At 38.0% G+C, this 19,830-nt stretch overlaps 1 protein-coding gene across 5 annotated transcripts in view; it reads left to right on the plus strand.

Moving 5' to 3' along the window:
* FRS2 (fibroblast growth factor receptor substrate 2) overlaps positions 1-15,827 on the plus strand; it is a 147,403-nt gene extending 131,576 nt beyond the window's left edge. For all 5 annotated transcript variants that reach the window (XM_073215585.1, XM_037022608.2, XM_037022607.2 and 2 more), the window contains 5 exons: positions 10-101; positions 7,327-7,513; positions 8,264-8,422; positions 8,815-8,978; positions 10,131-15,827. In XM_073215585.1, the coding sequence (XP_073071686.1) occupies positions 36-101; positions 7,327-7,513; positions 8,264-8,422; positions 8,815-8,978; positions 10,131-11,081 (1,527 nt within the window). In that variant the 5' untranslated portion in view covers positions 10-35 and the 3' untranslated portion in view covers positions 11,082-15,827. The remainder of the gene's footprint in view (positions 1-9; positions 102-7,326; positions 7,514-8,263; positions 8,423-8,814; positions 8,979-10,130) is intronic.
* The last annotated feature ends 4,003 nt before the right edge of the window (positions 15,828-19,830 follow it).

Consider the following 19,830-nt stretch of genomic DNA (forward strand, 5'->3'; position numbering starts at 1 on the left):
TTCATGTAGCTCTCACATGGTCTTCTGAAGAAGCCATGGGTAGCTGTTGTAGCTGTCCAGATAAAGACACTGTCCCAGATAACCACCGGAACAAGTTTAAGGTCAGTAAAACTCGTTGAGTTGTATCTCTCTTTGGCATTGTAATGTTCTTCTTTTATTTCATTTTATGTGTCTTACTTCCTCACTTTCTCTTTAGAGCCTTTTATTTCCCTTTTTGTCCATTCTGACTTTTGTTGTTTTAACAGATGATGACAGTTATTTTCTTACTGACAGTGTGGAGTCCTTTTTACATACCCTTGGTCCTCCGTATCCAATCAGCTACCCAGTTCTGGCAATACTTCCTTTAAAACCCCATTTATAGGTGCCCCATCAGTCCCATCAAAACCGCCCAGTTTTTGCTTCATGCCCGGATAATTTTATTTTTAATTTTTTATTAAGATATTATTGATATACACTCTTATGAAGGTTTCATATGAAAAAACAATGTGGTTAATACATTTACCCATATTATCAAGTCCCCACCCATACCCCAATGCAGTCACTGTCCATCAGTGTAGTAAGATGCTATAGATTCACTGTTTGCCTTCTCTGTGCTACACTGTTTTCTCCGTGACCCACCAACACCATGTGTACTAATCATAATACCCCTCAATGCCCATCTCCGTCCCTCCTGACCTGCTCTCCCACATCTCTCCCCTTTGGTAACCACTAGTCCCTTCTTGGTGTCTCTGAGTCTGCTGCTATTTTGTTCCTTCAGTTTTGCTTCGTTGTTAAACTTCACAAATGAGGGAAATCATTTGGCACTTGTCTTTCTCTGCCTGGCTTATTTCACTGAGCATAATATCCTTCAGCTCCATCCATGTTGTTGCAAATGATAGGATATGCTTCTTTCTTATGGCTGAATAGTGTTTCATTGTGTATATGTACCACATCTTCTTTATCCATTCATCTACTGATGGACACTTAGGTTGCTTCCATATCTTGGCTATTGTAAATAGCGCTGCAGTAAACCTAGGGGGGCATATGTCTTTTTGAGTCTGAGAAGTTGTATTCTTTGGGTAAATTCCAAGGAGTGGGATTCCCGGGTCAAATGGTATTTCTATTTTTAGTTTTTTGAGGAACCTCCATTTGCTTTCCACAATGGTTGAACTAGCTTACATTCACACCAGCAGTGTAGGAGGGCTCCCCTTTCTCCACATCCTCGCCAGCATTTGTTGTTCTTAGTCTTTCCGATGCTGGCCATCCTTACTCGTGTAAGGTGGTGATATCTCATTGTGGTTTTAATTTGCATTTCCCTGATGATTAGTGATGTGGAGCATATTTTCATGTGTCTGCTGGCCATCTGAATTTCTTCTTTGGAGAATTGTCTCTTCATATCCTCAGCCCATTTTTTAATTGGGTTATTTGCTTTATGGGTGTTGAGGCGTCCAAGTTCTTTATATATTTTGGATATTAACCCCTTGTTGGATATGTCATTTACAAATATATTCTTCCATACTGTAAGATGCCTTTTTGTTCTGTTGACGGTGCAGAAACTTTTTAGTTTGATGGAGTCCCATGTGTTCATTTTTGCTTTTGTTTTCATTGCTTGATGAGATGTGTTCAGGAAGAAGTTGCTCATGCTTATATTCAGGAGATTTTTGCCTATGTTGTCTTCTAGGAGTTTTATGGTTTCATGACTTACATTCAGGTCTTGGATCCATTCCGAGTTTACTTTTGTGTATGGGGATAAACAGTAATCCAGTTTCATTCTCTTGCATGTAGCTGTCCAGTTTTGCCAACACCAGTTGTTGAAGAGGCTGTCATTTCCCCATTGTATGTCCATGGCTCCTTTTTCTTATGTTCATTGAGTATATATGGTTGGTTTTATATCAGGGCTCTCTAGTCTGTTCCATTGATCTATGCTTCTGTTCTTGTCCCAGTACCAAATTTTCTTAATTACTGTGGCATTGTAGTAGAGCTTGAAGTTGGGAAGCAAGATCCACCCTGCTTTATTATTCCTTCTCAGGATTGCTTTGGCTATTTGGCGTCTTTTGTGGTTCCATGTGAATTTTATAATTATTTTCTCCTGAATATAAATATGAGCAACTACTTCCTGAACACAGCTCATTGAGCAATGAAAACAAAAGCAAAAATGAACACATGGGAGTACATCAAACTAAAAAGGTCATTGAAGAACGCTGTTGCTATTTTGATAGGAATTGCATTCAATCTGTAGATTGCTTTAGGCAGGATGGCCAATTTGACAGTATTAATTCTTCCTATCCATGAGCACAGGATGTATTTCCATTTATTGATATGTTTTTTAATTTGTCTCATGAGTGTCTTGTAGGTTTCAGAGTATAGGTCTTTCACTTCCTTGGTTAGGTTTATTCCTAGGTATTTTATTCTTTTTGATGCAACTGTGAATGGAATTGTTTTCCTGATTTCTCTCTTGGCTAGTTCATTGTTAGTGTATAGAAATGCGACAGATTTCTGCAAATTAATTTTGTATCCTGCAACTTTGCTGAATTCAGGTATAAAATGTAGTAGTTTTGGAGTGGATTCTTTAGGGTATTTTCTGTACAATATCATGTCATCTGCAAACAGGGACAGTTTAACTTCTTCCTTACCTATCTGGATGCCTTTTACTTCTTTGGGTTGTCTGATTGCCGTGGCTAGGACCTCCAGCACTATGTTGAATAGAAGTGGGGAGAGTGGGCATCCTTGTGTTGTTCCAGATCTTAGGTGATAAGCTTTCAGCTTCTCGCCATAAAATATGATGTTGGCTGTGGGTTTGTCAATTATGGCCTTTATTATGTTGAGGTACTTGCCTTGTATATCCATTTTGTTGAGAGTTTTTATCATGAATGGATGTTGAATTTTATCAAATGCATTTTCAGCATCTGTGGAGATGATCATGTGGTTTTCATCCTCCTTTTTGTTTATGTGGTGTATGATGTTGATGGATTTTTGAATGTTGTACCATACTCGCATCCCTGGAATAAATCCTGCTTAATCATGATGGATGATCTTTTTGATGTATTTTTCAATTTGGTTTGCTTGTATTTTGTTGAGTATTTTTGCCTCTATGTTCATCGGGGATATTGGTCTAAAATTTTCTTTTTTTTTGTGGTGTCTTTGCCTGGTTTTGGTATTAGAGTGATGCTGGCCTCATAGAATGAGTTTGAAAATATACCCTCTTCTTCTCTTTGGAGTACTTGAAGGAGGATGGGTATTAGGTCGTCACTAAATGTTTGATAAAATTCATCGGTGAAGCCATCTGCCAAGAGTATTGTTCTTAGGTAGTTTTTTGATTACCAATTCAATTTCGTTGCTGGTAATTGATCTTGTCAGATTTGTGTTTCTTTCTAAGTCAGCCTTGGAAGGTTATATTTTTCTAGAAAGTTGTCCATTTGTTCTAGGTTATCCAGTTTGTTGGCACATAATTTTTCATGGTATTTCTTTGTATTTCTGTGGTGTCTGTAGTGATTTTTACATTCTCATTTCTGATTCTGTTTATGTGTGCAGACACTCTTTCTTGATAATTCTGGCTAGTGGTTTATCTATTTTGTTTATTTTCTTGAAGAACCAGCTCTTGCTTTCATTGATTTTTTTCTATTTTATTCTTCTCAATTTTATTTATTTCTGCTCTAATCTTTATTATGTCCCTTCTTCTACTGACTTTTGCCCTCATTTGTTCTTCTTTTTGTAGTTTCATTAATTGTGAGTTTAGAGTGCTCATATGGGGTTGTTCTTCTTTCCTGAGGTAGGACTGTATTGCAGTATACTTTCCTCTTAGCATGGCCTTCGCTGCATCCCACAGATTTTGCAGTGTTGAATTATTGTTGTCATTTGTCTCCATATATTGCTTGGTCTCTGTTTTTATTAGGTCATTGATCCATTCGTTATTTAGGAGCATGTTGTGAAGCCTCCATGTGTTTGTGGGCTTTTTCATTTTCTTTGCATAATTTATTTCTAGTTTCGTACCTTTGTGGTTTGAGAAACTGGTTGGTACAATTTCAGTCTTTTTAAATTCACTGAGGCTCTCTTTGTGACCTAGTATATGATTTATTCTTGAAAACGTTCCATGTGCACTTGAGAAGAATGTGTATTGTGCTGCTTTGGGTGTAGAATTCTGCAGATATCTGTTAGGTCCATCTTTTCTAATGTGTTGTTGAGTGCCTCTGTCTCCTTACTTATTTTCTGTCTGGTGGATCTGTCCTGCAGAGTGAGTGGAGTTTTGAAGTCTCCTAGAATGAATGCATTACATTCTGTTTCCTCTTGATTCTGTTAGTATTTGTTTCACAGGTAGGTGCTCCTGTGTTGGGCTCATATATATTTATAATGGTTATATCTTTTTGTTGGATTGACCCTTTCATCATTACATAATGTCCTTCTTTGTCTCTTGTGACTTTCTTTGTTTGAAGTGTATTTTGTCTCATACAAGTGCTGCAACTCCTGCTTTTTTCTCCCTATTAGTTGTATGAAATATCTTTTTCCATCCCTTCACTTTTATTCTGTGTATAATTTGGGTTTAAAGTGAGTCTTTCGTAGGCAGCATATAGGTGGGTCTTGTTTTTTTATCCATTCGGTGAGTCTATGTATTTTAATTGGTGCATTCAGTTCATTTACATTTAGGGTGATTATCTATAGGTATGTACTTACTGCCATTGTAGGCTTTAGATTCATGGTTACCAAAGGTTCAAGGTTAACTTCCTTACTATCTAAGATTCTAACTTAACTCACTTAGTATGCTATTACAAAGAACATCTATAGGTTTTTTTTCTCCTACTTTTTCTTCCTTCTGCATTCTTTATGTATTAGGTATCATATTCTATACACTTTTCTATCTCTTGATTGACTTCGGGGTAGTTGATTTAATTATGCGTTTGCTTAGTAATTAACTGTTCTACTTTCTTTACTGTGGTTTTATTATCTCTCGTGACAGCTAGTAAACCTTAGGAACACTTCCATATTGGGGAAGTTTGCAGCAGTTACCTCCACAAAGACACTTTCTATCCCTTTTTCTCTCTCTTCTTCTTCTGGTACCCCTATAATGCGAATACTGTCCCGTTTGGATTGGTCACACAGTTCTCTCAATATTCTTTCATTCTTAGAGATCCTTTTTTCTCTCTGTGCCTCAGCTTCTTTGTATGCCTCTTCTCCAATTTCTATTTAATTTATTGTCTCCTCCACTGTATCTAATCTGCTTTTAATACCCTTCATTTTTCTCTTCAGTGATTAGATCTCCGACCAGAATTCATTCCTGAGTTTTTGAATATTTTTCTGTACTTCCATGAGCATATTAATGATTTTTATTTTGGAATCCCTTTCAGGAAGATTCATGAGATCAATTCTATTTGAATATTTCTCAGTTGTTGTATTAATAATTTTACTTTAACCCAGGTTTCTTTGGCGTTTCATATTTGTATATGGCGCCCTCTAGTGCTGAGAAGCTCTACTCTCTGGAGCTGTTCAGTCCCTGAAGCAGTGTTGGGGGTTGCAGAAGAGTGCTATTTGTGCCTGGGGGGAGGAAAGAGCTATTTCCTGCTTCCCGGCTGTTATGCCTGCCTGCACTGCTAGAACCAGTGGGCCAAGCACACAGGTAGAAGCCTCTATGCTTTGCATTTGTAGTTGTTGTAGACGGGGCTTCCCTCTGGCTTGGCTATCACCAGGGTAGGGTTTGCTGGTTTGCAAGCCACGTGAGGCTGGCCAGGAGAAAGGCTCAGTAGGCTGTGTATTCACACAGGGGTTCCTTCAAGCTGTGTAGTCAGCCAGGGAATTGGAGTGCCTGAAGATTGAGAAAGCTCCCAACCTGCTGGGCAGAGTGCACCCAGACAATTTTGTCTACCTGTCCTTTCTTCTGAGCAGTAGTTCTGTGCAATCCATGCCCCTTTAGCAGCCCTCTTGCTGTTAGGAAGTCTGTCAGGGTGCCTGCCTTTCTTTTGTCCCAGAGCAGCCGGATATGGATCCTTGCTTTCCGCAGGTGGCTGGAATCTCAGTCTTTCCAGGTATTCTGCCTGTCTTAGCTTTCCAACCCCCTAATCATGAGAGTACCATGAAAGCACCATGAAATGTAGGTTTGTTTTCCCAGAGGAGATCTCTGGATTTAGGTATTCAGCAGTCCTTGGCTTCCACTCCCTCCCCACTCCGTTTCTCTTCCTCCTGCCTGTGAACTGGGCTGGGGGAAGGGCTTGGATCCAGCTGGGCCACAGCTTTGGTATGTTACTCTGTTCCGTGAGGTTTATTCTTTTCTCCAGGTGTCTGCTGTTTTGTGCATCCCTCTTTCCTGTTGCTCTTTTTGGATTAGTCGTATTCATTATATTTTCATATTATATGCGGTTTTAGGAGGAAGCCTCTGTCTCACCACTCACACCGCCATTTTTAATCCTTGCCTGGATAATCTCTTAACTGGACTGTACCTTGAGTCATTTCTATGATCCATTAGTAGTTGACATCAAACTAATCTTTGTCAGTCTAAGACTTCAATGGTGGTTTGTTACCTGGAGGGTAAATGCTCCGTTCCTTACCCACCCATGGCCAATTAGTGTCTCTAGTTGTCTGACCTCAATCTCTTATAAATCATAGCCTCTAGGTGTAAGTTCCAGCCTTGTTGTTTTATACTCTGTGACCTCAGGCAGGTAACATTATCACTAAGTCTTTGTTCAGTTTTTGTATGAAGAAAATAGTATTGCCTGGAGTTTAGGATTATTATAGGGATTAAGTGAGAAAAACACATGTAGAGTGCTTTGCCCAGTCCCAGTGTGATAGAAAATTCTCCCTAAGTGTTATCTGTTCTTCAGAATCTCTGGCCTTTTTCTGAAATCTGCAATGCAAGGCTTTTCCTTACATGAACTCTGGGCCAGTCTTGTCTTGGTCTCTCTAAAACGTATCTTGTTGTCTCTGCTGTAGTTCTGCATCTTCAGGACATCCCACAACTCCTTACCCTCTTTACTTCATTTCTTATCTGAATTTAATTATCCCCAAGGCCCAGCTGAGGTCCCTCTTCTTGTGTGAAGCCTTCACCAACCGTAGGCAACAGTTTCTGCCTTTTATAGCCTCTGTCGTACTCATTTGTCAATCATACACAGTTTTGTGGTGTTGGATTTGTGTTTGTTTATCTTATTTCTCCAAAGGGAATGTGAGTTTCTTGTCATTGTGAACAGGGTATCATACTGCTACATAATCCATGCCCTACACACACATTGGTTGATGAATGAACCTACAAAGAAGTGAATAAGTGAACCATTCAGCAACTGTGCATTTCCTTACAAATTGGGGAAATAGGTGTCTAACTGTCAAGTGGAAACGTTGGGTTAGTGTTAATTAAAATTTCTTTTTTAGGTCATTAATGTGGATGATGATGGGAATGAGTTAGGTTCTGGAATAATGGAACTTACAGACACAGAATTGATTTTATACACTCGCAAATGTGACTCCGTAAAATGGCACTACCTCTGTCTGCGACGCTATGGCTATGATTCTAATCTCTTTTCTTTTGAAAGTGGTCGAAGGTGTCAAACTGGACAAGGTAGGTAGAACCTTTAATTTTTTTTTCCTCCACACATTATCACACTTGAAATACTGTTCTTTCAGTTATCTACATACAATATTTAAATTAATATGTTACTTTTCTCCCAATTGAAAAACATCCCCCAAATAAATAGCTTAAGAAAGGAGCTATGGTAAACTATATATTCATTTATCCAGCATTTATTAAACACATTTTCTATGTCCAGAATTTTGCCTCATATTAACTAAGATTTTGAGTACATGATTAGTCCCAGTAAATTGCCTGTATGTGTCTTTTACTCATATAACTTGGGGGAACAATCTAACTTAACAGATCAAATAGAACATACTTTTTTGCTCTCTACTACTTGAAAGGCCTTCAGCGAATTACGTGACTTTGTGGAACATCCAATTTTTTCCCTGTCAAAGGGGCATGGTAGTCTGTACTTCACAGAATTATTGTAATCATTAAATAAGATAACATCCTATACCACAGAGCAAGGACCTGTTAAATGGTAAAGGATCTCCTGAGTAATGGTGAGTTGGGCTCCCCCTGCTGTTAAGAAGCAGACTAACCTAGGTGTGCAGATCTTGTTCTGTCTGCCTTGTTTGGGGTTTATGTTTTGAAATGGAATAATGTTAATTTTTCAGACATTTATTTAAAAGGTCTTTGCTATTTGTACATAGAATGCTTTTCTTTACAACACATCTTCCTGTATCTTTTTTAAAGATGTGGTAACCATTTTCCCCTTCTGGTTTATATTTGTAGGAATCTTTGCCTTTAAGTGTGCCCGTGCAGAAGAACTATTTAACATGTTGCAAGAGATTATGCAAAATAATAGTATAAATGTGGTGGAAGAGCCAGTTGTAGAAAGGAATAATCACCAGACAGAAATGGAAGTCCCCAGAACACCTCGAACACCTACAAGTAAGTACCCATTTTCCCTGTGGTATTTTGAATAACAGACGTTATAAACTATAGATCATGGAAATTTAACCTATAACATGTTAAAAATCACCATTGGCTAACATAACAAGTATTATTGTCATTTTTTAAAAAACTATTACCTATAATTATAAACATTTTAAAAACTTTAAATATGTGGGCATTAAATGTTCATATTATCGAAAACTTTCCATTATCTGAATGGGAAATTAGAGTGGAGGGGGCACTGTTTGTGCTCTGGCTTCTGCTGTGTCTTGCCAGAAACATCTTCCTTAGTCCTTAGTTCAGACTGGATTCTCATTCATTTTATTCTCTCTGCCCTACCCATATATCCTGCTTTCTTTCTTAAACCAAAAAAACAAACAAAAACTCAGCTCCAGGGTTTGCTGCTCAGAACTTACCTAATGGATATCCCCGATATCCCTCATTTGGAGATGCTTCGTCCCATCCTTCAAGCCGACATCCTTCCGTGGGAAGTGCACGCCTGCCTTCAGTAGGTGAAGAATCTACACATCCTTTGCTTGTGGCTGAGGAACAAGTAAGCCTATGCTACTGTCTAACAGGATAACAGATTGTGTGGAGTTAAAAAGTATTACTGTGCTAATATGTGAAGATTTTAGATACTTTGAAGTTAAACTTTCACTGTTTTATATGACTTTTGTAGTGAAGATCAGAGGAAATGGCATGTATTTGCTGACATATGCCCAAATATGTACAGGTATTGAGGGGAACTTAGCATTATAGTAATTTGTGGTTTCATGGGAGAGGTGGATCTTTAGATAAGGACAGATGTAACTAATGGCCAGTTCCCATTATAATAACCTCCAGTGGATTTGGAAGTATTGCTGCTTTTTTTAAATTAATGGACCACTAGCAGGAAGGCAGATTTTACTGTTGTTTTTATAGAACTATTTAATAGTCCTCTATTAGTAGACTCTTCTATTTTTCATTTGAGCTATGAAATACCTGGTTGGACATTGTCTATGCATTAATTAGTTATACTTATCCTCTGTGAACCACATGGTTATTTATCACTAAGGAATTTTTACTGTTTTAAAATCCATTTCTTTGTGTTCTTTACATAGAAAATGAGTTCTTATATTATTTTCTGTAATTATGTTTCCCTGAGTGTTGCATTTATTTTTAAGTTTTTCAAATTTGATGTATTCTAAGTATTTTCATATTGTTTCCTCAAGATACTATTGAGCTTTTCTAAGCAGTGATAATTTCTTGGTAGATAATATTTACTTTATATCTGTGCATTTTACAAAACTATTTAATCTACTAGAGTTTATATCTGTATAGTCAGATCATCTGTAAATAATGATAAATTTGGCTTTTCCTTTTTAATACTTGCTGTTTCTTATTTCTTGATCACATTTTAATATATTAGTGGGTACTTCCAGAACAACATCAAAATGGTAATCCCTATATATATTTTTTTTTTTATGAAATGCATCTCATGTTTTACCATCAAGTATGTTTTGTGTTATTTTAGAGTGGTTATTCTTTTATCAAGTTAGGAAGATATTTTTACATTCCTTCCCCCACCATCTTTTTATTAGTTAGAAAACAGGTACAAAACTTATATAGTAGTATATTGATAGTTAATCAATAGAATTAACTGATATGGTCAGACTTTCTTTCTTTTTAAAGCAAGTTACTGATTCACTTTCCTGTTTTGTTTTAGGTACATACCTATGTCAACACTACTGGTGTGCAAGAAGAGCGGAAAAACCACACAAGTGTGCACGTTCCATTGGAGGTGAGGATTTCTAATGCTGAAAACAACACACCAAAAGAAGAACCAAGTGGTGTTGATGACAGGGACCCTCAGATTCTTCTTGAACCTGAAGGAGTCAAATTTGTTTTAGGACCAACCCCTGTTCAAAAGCAATTAATGGAAAAAGAGAAAATGGAGCAACTTGGAAGAGATCAAGTCAGTGGAAGTGGTGCAAATAACACAGAATGGGACACTGGATATGACAGTGATGAACGAAGAGAAGCACCCTCTGTTAACAAACTGGTATATGAAAATATAAATGGGTTATCTATTCCTAGTACCTCAGGGGTCAGGAGAGGTCGTCTGACATCCACCAGTACCTCAGATACCCAGAATATCAACAACTCAGCTCAGAGAAGGACTGCATTATTAAACTATGAAAATTTACCATCTTTGCCTCCTGTCTGGGAAGCCCGCAAGCTAAGTAGGGATGAAGACGACAGTTTAGGACCAAAGACTCCATCTCTAAATGGCTACCATAATAACCTAGATCCAATGCATAACTATGTGAATACAGAGAACGTAACCGTGCCAGCAAGTGCTCACAAGGTGGAATACTCAAGGCGTCAGGACTGTACACCCACAGTGTTTAACTTTGATATCAGACGCCCAAGTTTAGAACACAGGCAGCTCAATTACATACAGGTTGACTTGGAAGGCGGCAGTGACTCTGACAACCCGCAGACTCCAAAAACGCCAACCACGCCCCTTCCGCAAACCCCTACCAGGCGCACAGAGCTGTACGCTGTGATAGACATTGAGAGGACTGCTGCTATGTCAAATCTGCAGAAAGCACTGCCACGAGATGATGGTACGTCGAGGAAAACCAGACATAATAGTACTGATCTGCCCATGTGAGCCTGGAAAGCATTCCATTGTTTGCACCTTTGTGAAGTTTTAAAAATGAAGATGCAAGTACTTCATTTTTGTTTCTAAACACTAACTCCTTTTATAGACTGATAAAGTTTTTTCTGAGAATTTCATGTGCTTCTTTAACTAAAGGGAATTAATGTAGAGCAGGTACTCATTAAAGAACACTCATTTCATTATACACTACTCATTACTGTGCAGCAGGGCTCCTGGGTTCACAGTGCCTATTCAGAACGAAAGGTGAGGAGAGTGACATGCTGGTGACTTTTACCAATATTCTGGACTTTTGCATATCATTCATGTCTAAGTCATTGTTGGCATTTAAGACATTTCATAAAACCTCTTGATAATGTGCATTGCTAGCAGATAACTCTAGGCCTTGAAAGTAATATTTGTAGATTCACTATTGACAGTATGTGGCCTCCAGCATGAAACAAATGAGAAATCCTTTATTTCATTAATCTTAGGCTTTTTGACTTGAGCCAAAACATGTGTAAAGGAAATAGCAGTATCACACCTCCTTACATACCAGTCAGTCCCTTTGCCTCCAGCGTTACTAGAAGAGCCCGAGGGTGGTGAATATGCTTTGCTGTTGGTGTGCTGAAAGGCAGGAAGGATGCAAGAGTTTGTGTGTGCTGGTCTTGTGATGAAGGGCATGCCCAGATACCTAATTAGAGTGATAATAGGCTCAAGAATTAGTTTCAGGTCACTTTACCCAGAAACATTTGAAAATCTGAACCATAATCTCTTGAAAGTTTCTCTCCTATAGATTATTAACAGTAACATGTTTTTCTGGAGGCATTTGTGCCATTAGGTTGCCATTTACCTTCAGTTTTTTCCTTTGGTGTTTGGGATGTCTTATTTCGTGGCCTAATGTCTTTCTCAGTGTAAAATGTTCAAGTTTGTATATAGTTTGGAAATTGGACTGTGTTTGTTGTTGTTTAGTTTGCATTTTTGTTGAATTTTCGTTTTGAAGGTTCATTTGGAACTTACTGTTATTCTGTAGCAGGGTTGCCCTTGTCCAGTATTTATTTATATGCTGTTTACTTTTCAAGTTGATAAAAAGCATTCTGTCAATTTTAAGTTTCACTTGTGTCCGTAGGTGATCTCTTTAGCAGCTGAGAAAAAAAAGGAAGCTCCTTTAACACGCAAAGTTCCATAAGGTACTGTTTTCTCCGTGGGCACTCTCCCCAGCACTTTAGCAGTGATCCCCTTAGTCGCACAGCTGCAGTTGTACTTTGCCCACTGTAGTGCTCCTCAACTCTGCTGTCCTTTAACTCACAGCTGGATCTTCGGTCATCCCTTGATTTCAATGTTAAGAATGTTAAGATTGTTTGCCAGCATAGCAGGTACAGTGGATGTTTTGTAGCAATGAGATTGTGTCATAATTTAGGATTTAAAATGAATTGAAGTTAATATAAACTGATGCTTGTCCATGATGTCTAACTCTTGGAAATGTTCCAGTTTTCCAAACACTAGAGAAGATGAGAAGATAGAGTAGAAAGAAGGTTAGATAACCTTTCAAAATATTTTACTGTTTTCTCTAAGTATGAGGAAGTTTGAGATTATGATCTGGATCTACCAGACGTATTTAAGGTTAATTTAGCGTGAAATCATATATCTCCAACCTGTTCAATAAATAACCTAGTTATAGGGCAGTGAGTGGATTAGCAGAATGTAGAGTGGGACCATTATAAGAAAAATAAATTATTAAAGGTGTCTTTATCATTTTCAGTGCCATTGGTTTATGTGCATAGCAGAATTTCTTTCTATTTTTTCTGTGAACTTGGTGCTTACTAAAGTGTTCTCTGTTCTCTAAAAAGAGAGCAGTGGTATAGGTGTGCAGTTTCCATTTTTAATGTATTCCATTTATGCTTTGTTCTGAGTAGATTGCTAATTGTGCCAAATTTCTGTGATGATATTGTAATGTGGATTATGATGGAACCAGTACACATGGTTTTCTCCAAAACAAGCAGTCAAGACAGAACATTAACCTCCAAATGAAAGGGCTGACCTATTCATTCATTTTGGAGGTTAGAAACTCTCTTTTCTTTTTTTTCCCCTCATCCTTTTCATTTTTCCTTTCAGATTCTGATTAGTTTTTATGTTTTTTTTTAGGTAACCCCAACATAATCATTGCAGTTTATGCTTTTAATACTGTGTGCTTTAAAAATGAAAATGGGACCAATTTGTCTGCTAAGAATTTGATTTTAGGGACTGTGTTAGGAAGATGTATACAACTGGTGTTAATTTCTAGATGTCTCTGGAAAATACCTGTGTTCCTGTTTAATAAAAATGTAGAACACTACTTGTCCTTTCCAGTAGCCTAGTAATGGGCATTAAGCTCTGTCCAGAAGAATGTACCTATCGCTAGGTATAATTTAGAATGAAGTATTTTATTGGGATATAATTGTGGCCATATGTTTCAGATTTTCTGAGACAGACCTAATTTTAGATACACTGTTCTGTTGATAGACCATGTGATACCACTTTTTGGTATTGGAAATATCATTGTTTTTTTTCCCCCAAATAGAATCCTCTTTTATCCACATAGATCATAATAGCTTTTATCCCAGACTGGGGTTGGAAACTGATATGGGTATTACCTGTGTTTTTTCTTAGTGTGTTTTATTTCCCAGTTTCTTCTTCCTTTAAAAATGAAAGGTGCCTTCCCTCCCTCCAGGAAGATTGGCAAATAGTTCCTTTTATTTACTGCTGCTGTGGAGTGATGAGATATGCACTTTACTCTTAAAGACTAAGCAAAAAGCTTTTCACTTCCAGTATATCCAGAATAGATCACATTTGGGACTTAACAAAATTTGCCAAGCAATCTTTGTTTTTATAGATACTAATGTTGACTCTACAGCTCAATGTTCTAAGTCGAGCTAGTGTTTGTTTATCACTCCCCTTCCCCTCCCTTCCCACCCCCCACCCCCCACCCCCCGCAAAAATCTGTGGCACAACATATAAAAATGTACCTCAGTAATGTTCTATTAAAAATGGGACAGGGGCCTTATGTTTTCATAATTTCCCAATAATGTGCCACCATATTTTTGCCTCAAAGTAAAGGTTTTAACAAGCTAAAAAGTACTTCCCCCTGTACTGTTCCTAACCTCTAATGTGCCCAAGTGTTTTGTGCAATGTGTAGTGTGTGTGTGTAAATATATATATGCACACATGTTTGAGGGTGTGTATCTCCTTGAAATAGACATACCATCAGAGACAACATTCAGAGCTGATGTATTGGCATCTTATTCATATTTCTAATATGTGAGGTATATGGTACTAATTACCTTTTCCCTGATGTTTGCCAAATTTGAATAAAGGCATTGGTACGAATTTACAGAATGTGTAGAAAATGTTATGACTTGAAAAATTAGCAAATATTTTACAACATACCACAATATGCTCTGCCTAAACCAACATCCTATCTTTCCTGTTCTTTACATCCCTCTTCCCATCCCTACTTCCTCGTTTTTCTGGGGGGGTATAACATTCTTTTGTAGCATCATTGTAATTGCAATTCTGTGACAATTGGACAATAATAGCATGGAAATGGACTGGTATTAATAGTACAGTAGTCACCGGTGTGCCACATTTGCATTAGTAAATGCAAAATACACATTTTATAAAAGACATTTTGTGTTATGCTTTTATTTCATTGCATTGTATAATATTGTAAGATTATTGTATGTCCTAATTTGCATTATAAATGTTTTTCCTACATAAAGGCATAAATATAGCAACTTTGTATAAAGGTAGCTTATTAGATTTTTAATTTTTTCTTTTATAAAAAAGTATCTAACAGTGGGACTACCATTGCCAAATTGTATATGAAATAATGAATTTTATCCCCTGCAGTTAATTTCTTTTATAAACATTCCATATTTCTCTAGTAAAAGATGTGATACTGTACTATGCATAAATTGTATTTTAATGCTGTTTCGTATCAGCATTTTAAATTTTGGTTTGCATTTTTTATATTGGTAAAATTTACCACTGTTGATTAAAACCTTGTATATGTAACATCTTTTGCCCTCTGTCCCTTCCTACCCTTTGTTCTCTATTTCTCCCTATCAGTGCCAACTTCATACATTTTGTAGCATGGCAATAAAGTGTAACTTTCACACTGAGGCCAAGTGTGGCTTTTTGGAGGACGTGGAGATGGGAGCATTGCCCTCTACTTGTTCTTTGCATATGACTTTTTGCCATATAAACCATGTCTCCAAGCATGAGAAGTTATCTCCTATATGATGTAAACATGCTTTTAAGGACAAGTGTGAATGTGCTTTAAAGCTTGATTTTTGTCAACAAATAAGAACTAATTTTTTATCTTTGGGAAAGTCAGAATTCTTGAAGTACAATCAAACCTTTATTAACTGGAGTACTTAAAGAATAAGCTAATAATTGAATTTAGTTCAACAAGGGCTAAGCAACACACTCTAAAAATATTTATTGTAGAGTATATTGTCCTAAAAATTATATGTAAAATATGGTTTAATCTTAGGTAATTTTAGATCTTGCAATGCCTTACTGCTGTTATTCTGGCATAAATTTCCTTCATCGAGGTACTCAAGTTGATACTGGAAGCTGAGCTGACTATACACTGCCTTTAAGCATTCATGAAAACTGCTCTGTTGAATAAAGACTGATTGGAGTTCTTATGGTTACTCTCCCCTTATTGCTGAAAGCAGTTTGCAATAAAACCCCAATAAAAGTTTGGTTGGATACCTATTTAAAGTTTTGCTGTATTTATATTTCACACATTTCTTGAAACTTTAATAAGAGGTTATATTTTTCAGTTTCATATCACTGCCATTTTCAAAGTGATAATATAATGGTTTAAGGATTGTGTTTCATCAAAGTGAAATGAAATTGTATTTGAGAGACTCTCTCACAGTTTTATCTGTACGGTCATTCAAATTATAGTTCTCAACTCTGGGACTTCAAACCTGTTTTTAGTCACTGAGTGATAACTGCAAGCCTACTTGGGTACAGCTAAAGATGGAGATCAGTTTAAACCATGAAGGGGATAGACAAGTCTACAAACGATTGGGGGCTTACTGTGTGCCTGACACCATGGAACTCAAATCCGTTAAAATGTGGCAGAGACTGAATCTTGGAAAATTTGAGTGTTCCTGGAAATTAAAAATTCCTTTGGATTATTTGTGAATTTTCCTTTGAGTTCCTTGAAGACAGTAGCTGTTCACATGTGCTTCCTTTTAGTGAATAAGCATGAACTAGATCCTTAGCTAGTGATAATAGGTAGCAGTCCTTGTGCTCAAATGAATTTGTAGTTTAGAATAGTCCTAATAGGGGCAATGCCCTTCCTCTCCCCCACCCCCAGAGAACTAAGCCCTAAGACGTAAATTGTATATCATGAGTTAACTTCTCTTTGATACCTTAGAATGATACTAGCTATGTACCTTAGGAGAATTGAAAAAATTGTCACTCCAATTCTTAAAGTAAGTGTTCTGATAAAGGCCACTTTTAAAGAAGGGCATCTAAAGCCTGAGAATGGAGGTTTTCGAGAAAAGCTTGGAGGAGGTAATCCCTGAGGTGTTTGATGAGAGTCTTTGTAGATGAGAGAAGATAAATAGTGGTCTCAGAGAGAAAGAATAGCATGTACAGAGGCATATCTAAGATATACATAAAGATAATATATAAAGGTTTATATAAAGATCCTGATGTTTGACGGTGTCAAGGGGTTCCGTATGATGAGCAAAGAGTGCAAAGGCAGGGTGGGAGGACAGAGAAGGGAGAAATGAGAGATGCAGACATAGACTGCTAAGGAGTTTCTTTTTTTGTAATCATTTCATAAGAGAATTTCATAATTAATTAGACACAATGGACAAAAAAACTATTTAAATTCTTTTTTTCTTTTTCTGTTCAATAGTCTCCCCCCCCACACCCCTCCATCTTGGTAACCACTAGTCCTTTCTTGGTCTCTGTGAGACTGACTAATGCTGTTTTGTTCCTTCTGTTTTGCTTTGTTTTTATATTCCACAAATGAGTGAAATTCTGTAATATTTGTCTTTCTCTGCCTGGCTTATTTCACTGAGCATAATACCCTCCAGGTCCATCCATGTTGTTGAAAATGGCAGGGTTTCTTTTTGTGGCTGAATAATATTCCATTGTGTCTGTCTTTATCCATTCATCTATTGGTGGACACTTAGGTTGCTTCCATATCTTGGCTATTGCAAAAAATATGGCAATAAACATGGATGGGGGTGCACATACCTTTTGAATCAGGGATTTTGTTTTCTTTGGGTAAATTCCTAGAAGTGGAATTCCTGGGTCAAATGGTATTTCTCTTTTTAGTTTTTTGAGGAACATTTATATTGCTTTCCACAGCAGTCGCACCAATTTGCAGTCCCACCAACAGTGTAGGAGGATTCATAGAGTTTTTGTTTTAATCTAAATGATGTGGAGTTGGGGGAGGGCGTCCAAGATTTGAGGCATTTTAAACATTGAAGAAATAGTTGCAAAGATCACTCTGACATCAACATAGAAAACAAATTAGAGGGCATGGCATGCTAAAATAAAGCAGGGAGACTGTTAGGAGACTAACAAATGGAAACAAAACTGGATAAATGCCTATTCAAAGGCATTGTTAAAGGAGTGTTTAGGTTATTTATTGCTGTATAACAAACCACCCTAAAACATGGTGGCTTAAGGGAACAAATCCCTTTATTTCACACAATGCTGCAGATCAGGATGGGCAGGCCTATGGTACCCACTCAAAATTACAAAACTAATAAATGGAAAAGTTGAGATCCAAACCCATGCAGCCGGATTCCAGAAGCTTCGTGTTTAACCCCTGGGGTACGAAGGTGACACCAAAGGAGGTAGGGGAAGAGGAAGAGTCTGAAACTCATGCAATGAAGAATGGACAAAGTGTAGCATTCCTTTATAGGGGTTTCTTCCTGGCTGTTTTCTGGCCTCAGCTCCATAGGTGGCAGGGCTTGCCTCTCAGTCTCCTAACAAAAGGCTCCTGGCTTTATTTCCCCCAGTCCTCCAAAGCTCAGCAGGGAGAGGGCATTAGTTTCTCCATGACCTATAGTCTCAGTCTTGCCTGCCAGAGGCAAATGATTCCAGGTATGTGATATGCCCACAATAACAAAATGTTTTCAATATTGTGCCTTCTCATTCCAGCGTACAATTTGGGATCTGTTTGTTGAAGTGCATTTCCTGAAAGAAGAGCAACTTTCCTCACAAAACACAAAACTCCCGGCCTATTTAAAACAATGTGTCTGATCTGAACACCCCTTTTCCTAATGGACGTCAGGAATTGAGTAAACCAAGGTCAACAAACTTTCTCTACAAAGGATCAGAGAGTAAATATTTTAGGCTTTATGAGCTCCATAGTGTATCACAGCTACTCAACTCTGCCATTGTGTAACCCTTGTACAGTATAAAAATGAATGAGTATGCTTGTGTTCAACCAAGTTTATGCACACCAAAATAGAAGTTTCGTATAATTTCAATGTATCACAAAATAGTTTTTTTTTTTTAACCATCTAAGAATGTAAAAACCATCGTTAACTCTAACCATACAAAAATAGGTGGCAGATTGGATTTGGCTCTGGTTAGTTGTCATCCTGGGTATAAATCAACCGTCCTTGAGTAATCTGAAGGGTAGATACAACTAAAAATTGAAAACATCCGTGTTAACAATTGCCATAAATCCAAGAGCTTGCTAAGTGATGACTCAAACGGAGAAAAAGATATCAGTAGTATCAGCAGGTAACAGAAAACTAAGATTTTTTGGAGCATAAAAATTTTGTTTTAAGCGCCATAAGGAGCCAATTTAGAGAACGTAGAAAACTTCTTAACAAACTGAAATATTTGGGATTGAGCTCTACCAAGACATGCAAGCATATTAGTCATCTACTTGGGGGCGATGGGGAGAGGCGATGCGTGAAATTAAAGACCTCTTGAAAATGAGCAAGCTGAGTTAAGATTACTGCCTATCATTTCGCGAGACCTGGTGAAAGGAAAGGAGCGACACATAGCAGCAATTCACCGGAGAGTTCCGCTTTATTAGGGAAAGGTGCTGGGTTATATAGGAGGGGGCATGAATTGATTGAGGTGTCACTTCTACGGGGCTGGTGGCTGTTGGCTAGGTGCTGGGATTGGGAGGGGGGCGAGAGGTGATTGGGCTTCAGGTGGCGCCGGCGGGAACTGAGGACCCCCCGAAGAGAAGCCGGAAGTTTGCCATCTTACTGGTGGGGACCCTTCACCTGGTCCTAGGGTCAATGTCCAATTAAAAGCAGCGTTTCAAAATTCAGTGAAAGGAACGTTAGTCTTCCTCTGTAATAACACATAATGTCTAAAAGTAGCTAAAAAATAACACTGAGGAATATGATGGTAAATAACCAAAAAAAAAAAAGTTGAGGGTGGTTGCCTCAGAGAAGCAGCGATGAGATCGGTGAATTGTTCTTCATTATTAGTATATAACACTTTATTATATGTGGTACATGAAGGCAAATTTTTTAAGATAGAGGAAAATGCAAGCAGATACTCCGTTGCTATGGCAACCCCGGCGGCACAGCTTCCCTGGTTTCTCCCGAGTTTCACTACTGCTCCGCCGGGTCGTCCGCGAAGTGTCACAGCCTTCCTAGTCCCCGCGGGTGTTGTGACGGCGGGCGGAGCGCGAGCCGGTGCGCCGCCCCTCCAGTGTGAGGGGCTGTTTCGGCCCTTCTCTCAAAATGGCACCTACTCCCTCTGTCTGCGG

The sequence above is a fragment of the Manis javanica genome, chromosome 10 (genome assembly GCF_040802235.1).
Source record: "Manis javanica isolate MJ-LG chromosome 10, MJ_LKY, whole genome shotgun sequence".
Lineage (NCBI taxonomy): Eukaryota > Metazoa > Chordata > Mammalia > Pholidota > Manidae > Manis > Manis javanica.